Source organism: Leuciscus leuciscus (genome assembly GCF_965113295.1).
Source record: "Leuciscus leuciscus genome assembly, chromosome: 13".
Taxonomy (NCBI): domain Eukaryota; kingdom Metazoa; phylum Chordata; class Actinopteri; order Cypriniformes; family Leuciscidae; genus Leuciscus; species Leuciscus leuciscus.
The window spans coordinates 491,643-504,779 of NC_138737.1; the positions used below are offsets into that span (position 1 = coordinate 491,643).

Below are 13,137 nucleotides of genomic sequence, written 5' to 3' on the forward strand. Positions count from 1 at the left end.
GGAGTGTGTGTCGGGGCCCAGGAGTGTGTGTCGCGGCCCAGGAGTGTGTGTCGCGGCCCAGGAGTGTGTGACGCGGCCCAGGAGTGTGTGACGCGGCCCAGGAGTGTGTGACGCGGCCCAGGAGTGTGTGACGCGGCCCAGGAGTGTGTGTCGCGGCCCAGGAGTGTGTGTCGCGGCCCAGGAGTGTGTGTCGCGGCCCAGGAGTGTGTGTCGGGGCCCAGGAGTGTGTGTCGCGGCTCAGGAGTGTGTGTCGCGGCCCAGGAGTGTGTGTCGCGGCTCAGGAGTGTGTGTCGGGGCCCAGGAGTGTGTGTCGCGGCCAGGAGTGTGTGTCGCGGCCCAGGAGTGTGTGTCGCGGCCCAGGAGTGTGTGTCGCGGCCCAGGAGTGTGTGTCGGGGCCCAGGAGTGTGTGTCGCGGCTCAGGAGTGTGTGTCGCGGCCCAGGAGTGTGTGTCGCGGCTCAGGAGTGTGTGTCGGGGCCTAGGAGTGTGTGTCGCGGCCCAGGAGTGTGTGACGCGGCCCAGGAGTGTGTGACGCGGCCCAGGAGTGTGTGACGCGGCCCAGGAGTGTGTGTCGGGGCCCAGGAGTGTGTGTCGCGGCCCAGGAGTGTGTGTCGCGGCCCAGGAGTGTGTGTCGCGGCCCAGGAGTGTGTGTCGGGGCCCAGGAGTGTGTGTCGCGGCTCAGGAGTGTGTGTCGCGGCCCAGGAGTGTGTGTCGCGGCTCAGGAGTGTGTGTCGGGGCCTAGGAGTGTGTGTCGCGGCCCAGGAGTGTGTGTCGCGGCCCAGGAGTGTGTGTCGCGGCCCAGGAGTGTGTGTCGGGGCCCAGGAGTGTGTGTCGCGGCCCAGGAGTGTGTGTCGCGGCCCAGGAGTGTGTGTCGCGGCCCAGGAGTGTGTGACGCGGCCCAGGAGTGTGTGACGCGGCCCAGGAGTGTGTGTCGCGGCCCAGGAGTGTGTGTCGCGGCCCAGGAGTGTGTGTCGCGGCCCAGGAGTGTGTGTCGCGGCTCAGGAGTGTGTGTCGGGGCCCAGGAGTGTGTGTCGCGGCTCAGGAGTGTGTGTCGGGGCCCAGGAGTGTGTGTCGCGGCCCAGGAGTGTGTGTCGGGGCCCAGGAGTGTGTGTCGGGGCCCAGGAGTGTGTGTCGGGGCCCAGGAGTGTGTGTCGCGGCCCAGGAGTGTGTGTCGCGGCCCAGGAGTGTGTGTCGGGGCCCAGGAGTGTGTGTCGGGGCCCAGGAGTGTGTGTCGCGGCCCAGGAGTGTGTGTCGCGGCCCAGGAGTGTGTGTCGGGGCCCAGGAGTGTGTGTCGCGGCCCAGGAGTGTGTGTCGCGGCCCAGGAGTGTGTGAGTGAATGACGAGTGTTTCTTCTGCTCCCAAAGTCACAAGTCATTATGTTTAAATACTAATAAGTGTGAAAGTAAATGATAAAAACAGATGTAAACATAAAGACCCTCTCATTTCTTCTGTTCTAAATATATCTGATTCTAGTTTCTAATTGGCTGAATCAGCAACATTTACAAATTATGTATTTGTTATTTACTAATTTTCATTGTATGAACCAAAAAATAAATTTCTCAAAATATATTTTGGTTTGGAAGCACATGATAAATTATCATTTTTTTTCTCACTTTTCTCTTATTAATAAATCATTGCATTGAAATTATATGGACTCTGTGGTTTGCTTTATTGTGTGTATGTAACGCAGTTGTTGTGAGATCTGTGTGTAGAGCTGATGATGTGTAACTCTGAGACTGTACAGATGAACGCACATCAGCTCCTCCTCATCATCATCCTCGCGCGCTGAGCTTCAGATGGTCACGCGCGCTCTCTCGCACACACACCGCTGGTTTAGCGTGCATTATGGAGCGCGGGAGTCTCGTTCTGCTTTTCATGTGTGTTTGTAGTTGCGTTTCGACAGTTTTCTCTCAGCTGAACGCCGGATCGAGAGCGGCGGCTCGCGCGCAACAGGCCGGTGCACTGCGCGCGCGGACGCGATGGACGAATAACGGGCGCGTGTTTAATCTGATGAGCCGCGGGTCCGAGTACGTGCGCGGGAACGCGCCGCTCCACCGGTGACCGGGACCAGGAACGGGAGGAACGCTAGCAGGAGCCCCGGTGATGAAGGGATGATGTCCGATGATCCGTACGATCCCTACAAATCCATCAGGAACAGTCCCTACAACCCGTACTACAACTACTACGACTCGTACTACCGACCCAGTCCGAGGAGCGCGCAGAGGCATCACGGGTACGGAACCAGATACTTCCAGAACGGTAAGAACCAGTCCAACACCAGAGAACGTTCTGCCAGGGTTCCCTCAGAGTTATGATCAAACGTTCTTCCAGTGACGCTCATAGAGCGTTCGTTATCTGGTCTTTAATCATGTTCTCAAAATGTTTGAACAAAAACATTATTTTTACGTCATTCTTGGAACGTTTTTCTGAAACATTTTAGTTTGATGTTCGTCTGAGTTTTTTTTTAAATGTTACTGCTTGTTTCAGGACGTTCAGAGAACATGTAAAAGTAACGTTTCCATCATGTTTGAAGAATTATTAAAGGGAGAAGAAACGATCTCTAACGTTCATAACCAAGAAAAAACGTTTTTTTTTTTTTTGGAACATCCAGAGAACATTCAGAAATAACGTTTTCATTATGCAACAGTTGTGATTATTATTATTATTATTATTATTATATGGAAACACACACACACACACACACACACACACACACATACTCTCTCTCTCTACACACAGACACACACACTATAAATCTCTCTCTCTACACACACACACACGCACACACACACACAGACTATCTCTCGCTCTCTCTCTCTCTCACACACACACACACACACACACACACACACACACACACACACACACACACACACACACACACACACACACACAGACTATCTCTCGCTCTCTCTCTCTCACACACACACACACACACACACACACACACACACACACACACACACACAAACAGACTCTCTCTCTCTCTCTCTCACACACACAGACTCTCTCTCTCTCTTCTCACACACACACACACACACACTATATCTCTCTTTCTACACACACACACACTATAAATCTCTCTCTCTCTCTCACACACACACACACACACACACACACACACACACACACACACACACACACACAGAGACTATCTCTCTCTCTCTCTCTCTCTCACACACACACATACTCTCTCTCTCTACACACAGACACACACACTATAAATCTCTCTCTCTACACACACACACACACACACACACACACACACACACACACACACACACACGCATACTCTCTTTCTCTACATACACACACACACACACACACACACACACAGACTATCTCTCGCTCTCTCTCTCTCTCTCACACACACACACACACACACACACACAGACTATCTCTCGCTCTCTCTCTCTCACACACACACACACACACACACACACACACACACACACACACACACACACACACACACACACACACAAACAGACTCTCTCTCTCTCTCTCTCTCTCACACACACACACACACACACACTATATATCTCTCTCTACACACACACTATAAATCTCTCTCTCTCTCACACACACACACTCTCTGTCTTGCCACTGTCGCCTTCAGCTTTTGTCTTGTTTAGTTCGGGACATTTAATTTAATATTCCACAATATTATTGATCTCCTGCACTGACAGCATTATACGAGAACTGAACTGAGCTGGACGATGACATCACGGTTTTCTCCAGAGCGGCTGTATATATATATATATATAAATGAACAAAATTAATAACTTTTTTACAACAGAAATGAAGCATCACTGAACTTACTTAAGCTGGACTGAGACGCTATTTTCTCCTGGAAACAAACTTTGCATTATTCTCCTGTTATCTCAGTAAAGCTGCTGTGAAACTCTGTGTTGTGAAAGCGCTGTATAAATAAAGGAGACTCGACTGGAATCTCCGCAGGTCTCCCGGATCTGGTGGTCGATCCTTACATGATCCAGGTCTCCACGTACGTCCAGAGAGTCCCGATGTACAACCTCAGATGCGCTGCGGAGGAGAACTGCCTGGCGAGGTCTGGTTACAATCATTAATGATGATGATAATGATGATGATGATGATGATGCACTCTTAAAAATAAAGCTTCTTCATCAGCATCAATGGTTCCATGAAGAACCTCGAACATCCATGGAATCTTTCCACTGCATAAAATGTGCTTTAGATTATTAAATATTCTTCACATTAAGAACAAAGTTCTGTGGCATTGATGGAAAAACTCCTCTTGTGGAATCTTTGTGTTTAACCTTATAGTCACTCAATAACTTTACAGCAACAGAAACTCTTCTCTGGTTTCTGAACTCAAGAACTGTTGAAGAACCTGATATTAAATGTGTCAGAGTCAGAAAAATCTCCTTCTGTGTTCCTCAGTTCGTCAGCAAATGCGCGAGACTACGACACCAGGGTTCTGTTGAGGTTCCCTCAGCGCGTGAAGAACCAGGGAACCGCAGACTTCCTTCCCAGCAGACCGAGGCACGCCTGGGAATGGCACAGCTGCCACAAGTGAGGAGAACACACAGACAGGAGACGCTGAGACTGGTGGAGTTAGGGTTAGTGGTGATGGAGTTAGGGTTAGGGTTAGTGGTGGTGGAGTTAAAGGGTTAGGGTTAGTGGTGGTGGTGGAGTTAGGGTTAGGGTTAGTGGTGGTGGAGTTAGGGTTAGTGGTGGTGGAGTTAAAGGGTGACCCTGTGATCTACTCGCCCTCAAGCCTTTCTAGGTGTACATAACTTTCTTATTTCAGCCAATGATGTCGGAGTTATATTAAAAAATATCCTTGCTCTTCCCAGCTTTTGAGGTCACTTGTCATGTGTCGGGTCAGACTCAGAGGTCATGCGTCGGGTCAGAGGTCACCCTTCCGCCGTAACTCAACTCGCATACGGCCGTTACCAAAAGCCAGTGATTATAGTTTATAAAGTTATAAATATTGGCTTCAGAAGGCCTTTATGAACCCCTGGAGCCGAGTGGATCACTGTTATGATGGATGGATGCACTTTTTTGGGCTTCAAAATCTCAGGTCCCATTCACTCCCATTATTAAGCTGGGATGAGCCAGGATACTTCTCAGATTGTTCGGCTGAAAGAAAAAAAAATCATATATACCTAGGCTAGGATGGCTTGAGGACGAGTAAATCATGGGATAAGTTTTGGGTGAAGTAAATCTACCTTTAAAGTACATTTATATTGTAGCGAACAGAGAAAATGACAAACTCACTTAATGGTTATAATGCTGGTTTATTAACGTGAGCAGCTGTGTGACCCATGCACTTACCTCACACAGTCCAGAGAACCTCAAACTTCTGGAACTTTCACCCCAGGTGTTTGTCACACCAGCCCTAAACGACAGAAAACAACATTGCTGTGATGTGATTTCAAATTAATCTGCTGGAAAAAAAGAATAACAAGCGAAATGAAAGCCTGTGTGTTTCAGTCACTATCACAGCATGAACGAGTTCTGCCACTACGACCTGCTGGACTCCAGCACACAGCAGAGGGTCGCCGAGGGCCATAAGGCCAGCTTCTGTCTGGAGGACACGTCCTGTGACCCCGGCTACTACCGCCGCTACGCCTGCACGTCCCACACACAGGTGCGTTCACACTGCCACACACACACACACACACACACACACACACACACACACACACACACACACACACACAGGTGCGTTCACACCGCCACACACACACACACACACACACACACACACACAGGTGCGTTCACACCGCCACACACACACACACACACACACACACACACACACACACACACACACACACAGGTGCGTTCACACCGCCTCACACACACACACAGGTGCGTTCACACCGCCACACACACACACACACACACACACACAGGTGCGTTCACACCGCCACACACACACACACAGGTGCGTTCACACACACACACACACACACAGGTGCGTTCACACCGCCACACACACACACACAGGTGCGTTCACACCGCCACACACACACACACACACACACACACACACACACACACACACACACACACACAGGTGCGTTCACACCGCCACACACACACACACACACACACACACACACACACACAGGTGCGTTCACACCGCCACACACACACACACACACACACACACACAGGTGCGTTCACACCGCCACACACACACACAGGTGCGTTCACACCGCCACACACACACACACACACACACACACACACACACAGGTGCGTTCACACCGCCACACACACACACACACACACACACACACACACACACACAGGTGCGTTCACACCGCCTCACACACACAGCCTCATGATCCCGTCTCTCGCCGCAGGGTTTGAGTCCTGGATGCTACGACACCTACAGCGCGGACATCGACTGCCAGTGGATCGACATCACAGACGTCCAGCCGGGACGATACATCCTCAAGGTCAGAAACCTTAAGCTTCTCTTAAGGATTGCTGTTTTTTTGTAGGTATAATATATTCCACAAGTTCACACTTACATGTAGTTAAGTGGAGTAAAGGTTATGCGTATTTGGCCGAACCCAGAGTACTCTCCCCGGTTGTTGTAAGAGTAGTTAGGACTAGAAGTGAGGAGATGGGGTGGTGGAGGGATGCTGTTAAAGAGGTAAGTCTGCTGTATATCTCTCATTTTGGTAATTATTTGATTAACTGAGTGCGCTCCTCTTCAGTTCATTTAGGTTAATTATCTGAACGTGCTCCTCCCAAACTTTGTCAATAAAACATCATATAAATTACGTCATATGCAGGGGCGATTCCAGGATTTTATAAATGGGGGGGGGACCAAGAACCAGTGAGGGGGGGCCATGGGAAATCAGAAAATTTAACTGGAAATAAATACTTGTTTAGAAAATATTAAGCACGATTTCAAAAATCTTTGCAATGCCCAGTGCCCTAATATAGATGGTATTAAATGTGGCACTGCATTTATTGCACCACACAGTTAGACACTATTAATAAATAAAAAACTAAAAAAGAGTCTATCCTCTTTTCATTCTCAACCCCCCCCCCCCCCCCCCCCCACCACTAAATTATGCCTAAAAATAAATAAAAAACCATTGCATAACGAGTTGCATATGGTGTTAGTTAACGTTCTCACATTTTAATGTTTACCATGCCATGGCTTTTTTGGAAAAATATTATTGTGCCTTTAGTCTTTAAAACAACAGATAAAGTAATATTTATCTATAATAGCAATCATATTCCACCCCGTGCCCCCCCTCTAGACACGCCCCTGGTCATATGCTCTCAATGACAAATGCGGAACAGTTAGTTCATGCGTTCATGACCTCAAGGTTTAGATTACTGTAATGCTCTGCTGGGGGGGTTGCCCTGCACGCTTAATAAACAAACTCCAAAACTCCAGCTGGTCCAAAACACAGCATTTGCACATATATATTCAAACCTATAGACTAAACACATAAAATGCATGTGCACGCCGTCACCATTTTCACAGATTCCCGTTTTTGAAGTTTACACAGAGATTTTTTTTCAACGCATGCACCTTGGATCCTGTTTCAAAGTTTGCGTTCTCGAGCTCCAAACACTGTTGTCGTTTAAACGAACAGCCAGTTTCCTGTGAGAACGGTGTGTGTTAGCGGCCCCTAAGTTAACAACTAATGATCTTTACAACAGAAGTGAATCAATCAAAACTAACTTTATCTGGACAATAACTTTATTCTAGATCTGCTGTAAAGCCTAAACACTCTCTGTTACTGTAATCTCCTATTATCACTGTAAAGCTGCTGTGAAACGCTCTATATTGTTTAAAGCGCTGTATAAATGAAGGAGACTTGACTGGTATGTGTGAGAGGGTTTGATGTTTTTATTCCAGGTTACAGTGAACCCGGGGTTCCAGGTGTCCGAGTCGGACTTCAGCAATAACATCGTCCGCTGTGACGTCCAGTACACCGGCAGCTCCGCTCACGTGTCCGGCTGCGGCGTCACTCCGTAAGGGTTTTTTTATTTTATTTTTTTATATAAATAACAACTTTGTATACAATACACAAAATATATCAACAATATGTTCTATGTCATCTGAACATACAGGAGAAAAAAGAAAAACATTTAACAATGATTTGCTAAAAAAAGAAAAATAACAAAGGAAAAGTTGGAGAAGAGAAAAAAAGACCCAAAAATATTATTGTAGCAAGTCTAAAGATTATGTTCAATATCAGGTGGCTACATTAGTTTATACATATTGTACAAATTAATTGCAACTTTATATCACGCAATTGCGACCCTATATCACGTAATTCTGACTTTATATCACGTAATTCTGACTTTATATCACGTAATTCTGACTTTATATCACACAATTCTGACTTTATATCACGCAATTCTGACTTTATATCACGTAATTCTGACTTTATATCACGTAATTCTGACTTTATATCTCACAATTCTGACTTTATATCACGTAAATCTGACTTTATATCACGCAATTGCGACTTTATATCACGTAATTCTGACTTTATATCACTTAATTCTGACTTTATATCACGCAATTCTGACTTTATATCACACAATTCTGACTTTATATCACGCAATTCTGACTTTATATCACGTAATTCTGACTTTATATCACGTAATTCTGACTTTATATCACGCAATTGCAACTTTATATCACACAATTCTGACTTTATATCACACAATTCTGACTTTATATCACGCAATTCTGACTTTATATCACGTAATTCTGACTTTATATCACGCAATTCTGACTTTATATCACGCAATTAAAAGAAGGTTGAAAGATTTAAGTCTTAAGGGAATCCTTTGAAAGAAAGATCTATAATAAATATTCTTTTTTATTTTTATTTTTTTTATTTTTTTTAAAGTACTGTATTTTATTTTATTTTTCTAAACTGTTTTAATTATTCTTATTTCCTTTCATTATTTTAATTTCTTCTATGTAAAGCACTTTGAATTGCCATTGTGTATGAAATGTGCTATATAAATAAACTTGCCTTGCCTTGCCTTGCCTTGCAATTGCAACTTTATATCACACAATTCTGACTTTATATCACGTAATTCTGACTTTATATCACGCAATTCTGACTTTATATCACGCAATTCTGACTTTATATCACGTAATTCTGACTTTATATCACGCAATTCTGACTTTATATCACGCAATTCTGACTTTATATCACGCAATTCTGACTTTATATCACGCAATTCTGACTTTATATCACGGAATTCTGACTTTATATCACGTAATTCTGACTTTATATCACGCAATTCTGACTTTATATCACGTAATTCTGACTTTATATCACGCAATTCTGACTTTATATCACACAATTCTGACTTTATATCACACAATTCTGACTTTATATCACGCAATTCTGACTTTATATCACGCAATTGCGACTTTATATCACGTAATTCTGACTTTATCACGCAATTGCAACTTTATATCACGCAATTCTGACTTTATATCACGCAATTGCAACTTTATATCACGCAATTCTGACTTTATATCACGCAATTGCAACTTTATATCACGCAATTGCAACTTTATATCACGTAATTCTGACTTTATATCACGCAATTGCAACTTTATATCACGCAATTGCAACTTTATATCACGCAATTCTGACTTTATATCACGCAATTGCAACTTTATATCACGCAATTGCAACTTTATATCACGTAATTGCAACTTTATATGACGTAATTGCAACTTTATATCACGCAATTCTGACTTTATATCACACAATTCTGACTTTATATCACGTAAATCTGACTTTATATCACGCAATTGCGACTTTATATCACGTAATTCTGACTTTATATCACGCAATTCTGACTTTATATCACGCAATTCTGACTTTATATCACACAATTCTGAGTTTATATCACGCAATTCTGACTTTATATCACGCAATTGCAACTTTATATCACACAATTCTGACTTTATATCACGTAATTCTGACTTTATATCACGTAATTCTGACTTTATATCACGCAATTCTGACTTTATATCACGCAATTCTGACTTTATATCACGCAATTGCAACTTTATATCACACAATTCTGACTTTATATCACGCAATTCTGACTTTATATCACGCAATTCTGACTTTATATCACGTAATTCTGACTTAATATCACGTAATTCTGACTTTATATCACGCAATTCTGACTTTATATCACGCAATTCTGACTTTATATCACGCAATTCTGACTTTATATCACGTAATTCTGACTTTATATCACGCAATTCTGACTTTATATCACGTAATTCTGACTTTATATCACGCAATTGCAACTTTATATCACGTAATTCTGACTTTATATCACGTAATTCTGACTTTATATCACGCAATTCTGACTTTATATCACGCAATTCTGACTTTATATCACACAATTCTGACTTTATATCACGTAAATCTGACTTTATATCACGCAATTGCGACTTTATATCACGTAATTCTGACTTTATATCACGCAATTCTGACTTTATATCACGCAATTCTGACTTTATATCACACAATTCTGAGTTTATATCACGCAATTCTGACTTTATATCACGCATTTGCAACTTTATATCACACAATTCTGACTTTATATCACGTAATTCTGACTTTATATCACGTAATTCTGACTTTATATCACGCAATTCTGACTTTATATCACGCAATTCTGACTTTATATCACGCAATTGCAACTTTATATCACACAATTCTGACTTTATATCACGCAATTCTGACTTTATATCACGCAATTCTGACTTTATATCACGTAATTCTGACTTAATATCACGTAATTCTGACTTTATATCACGCAATTCTGACTTTATATCACGCAATTCTGACTTTATATCACGCAATTCTGACTTTATATCACGTAATTCTGACTTTATATCACGCAATTCTGACTTTATATCACGTAATTCTGACTTTATATCACGCAATTGCAACTTTATATCACGTAATTCTGACTTTATATCACGTAATTCTGACTTTATATCACGCAATTCTGACTTTATATCACGCAATTCTGACTTTATATCACACAATTCTGACTTTATATCACGCAATTCTGACTTTATATCACGCAATTGCAACTTTATATCACACAATTCTGACTTTATATCACGTAATTCTGACTTTATATCACGTAATTCTGACTTTATATCACGCAATTCTGACTTTATATCACGCAATTCTGACTTTATATCACGCAATTCTGACTTTATATCACGCAATTCTGACTTTATATCACGCAATTCTGACTTTATATCACGCAATTCTGACTTTATATCACGCAATTCTGACTTTATATCACGCAATTGCAACTTTATATCACACAATTCTGACTTTATATCACGTAATTCTGACTTTATATCACGTAATTCTGACTTTATATCACGCAATTCTGACTTTATATCACGCAATTGCAACTTTATATCACACAATTCTGACTTTATATCACGCAATTCTGACTTTATATCACGTAATTCTGACTTTATATCACGTAATTCTGACTTTATATCACGTAATTCTGACTTTATATCACGCAATTCTGACTTTATATCACGCAATTCTGACTTTATATCACGCAATTCTGACTTTATATCACGTAATTCTGACTTTATATCACGTAATTCTGACTTTATATCACGCAATTCTGACTTTATATCACGTAATTCTGACTTTATATCACGCAATTGCAACTTTATATCATGTAATTCTGACTTTATATCACGCAATTGCAACTTTATATCACGTAATTCTGACTTTATATCACGCAATTCTGACTTTATATCACGTAATTCTGACTTTATATCACGCAATTGCAACTTTATATCACGTAATTCTGACTTTATATCACGCAATTGCAACTTTATATCACGCAATTCTGACTTTATATCACGCAATTCTGACTTTATATCACGCAATTGCAACTTTATATCACACAATTCTGACTTTATATCACGCAATTCTGACTTTATATCACGCAATTCTGACTTTATATCACGTAATTCTGACTTTATATCACGCAATTGCAACTTTATATCATGTAATTCTGAGATAAAAAGTCAGAATTGTGAGATTAAAAAGTCGCAATTACCTTTTTTATTCTTCACTCTGTGGCGGAAACAATCTTCCAGTGTTACGGTACATTTCAATTTCTTTAAAAAAAGCAAGAAAAACTGGTTTATTTGTTGGTGAATTTACATTTATGTATATAAAATTTGCCAAGAAAATAAATTAAATTGTTTTCAGTGGGGTCAGAATCAAAGTATCCAAAACTAATGTCTTTAAAGGTTACGGATGTATCTTTCTCTGGATATTGAGCGTCTCCTTCTCTTCACAGACACTGAGCGGACCGGAAACATCACCATCACCTGCTGTTCATCACAGATCATCTGTGCCGGATGAAGCCGATATCTGTGACGTTACACCGCAGTAAACGAGCTTTCAACCCATGCGTCCGATACCCAGCTGACCGAGACATGTTCTGAGAACGCTCTCATTAAGTTATGAAAACGTTATTTCTGAATGTTCCCTGAATGTTTTAAAATGTTTTTTCTTGGTTATGTGAACGTTATGGGAACGTTACTTTTGAATGTTCTCTGAACGTTCTGAAACAAGCAACATTAACATTATTGGATGAATAACGTTTAGAGAACATTATTAAAGGCCGGATAGCGTTAACATCACTGGAAGAGCGTTTGTTCGTAATGCTATGAGAACGTTCCCTGTTAGCTGTACATGTGGTATTATGTTATTTTGTCTTCATTAGTGTGAAACATCATGCAGTCGTAGTCGCACTTGCTCTTTAGAAAGAGTCGAGGGTCTTTTCAGTTATATATTCATGTTAATCGTATTGTTTAGTTTGAGAGAGGCTGAACATGTTTGATATTATCTGTGTACTTTAAGACATATTTATATTTTCAGCCTCTTAAAGGTGTTGATGATGTTATTGCCACTTTAGTTTAGGAGGAACACGTGAATAAAAGCAGATGAGAATATGATTTCTTAATTTTCATGTGTTCTTATTATTTGAAAATAGACTGTAATGGATCATCAGAGCCTTGTGAATCTGAATGTGTGAGTGTGTGAGAGAGAGAGAGAGTG

General features: G+C 42.1%; 1 protein-coding gene across 1 annotated transcript; it reads left to right on the forward strand.

Moving 5' to 3' along the window:
- Positions 1–1,796: 1,796 nt before the first annotated feature.
- Positions 1,797–13,013, forward strand: lox (lysyl oxidase). The gene is given in 8 exon segments (XM_082189021.1): positions 1,797–2,030; positions 2,033–2,257; positions 3,959–4,067; positions 4,421–4,552; positions 5,477–5,633; positions 6,358–6,453; positions 7,881–7,996; positions 12,374–13,013. Coding segments are annotated over 8 exon segments (1,029 nt in total). The 5' UTR covers positions 1,797–1,843; the 3' UTR covers positions 12,381–13,013.
- The last annotated feature ends 124 nt before the right edge of the window (positions 13,014–13,137 follow it).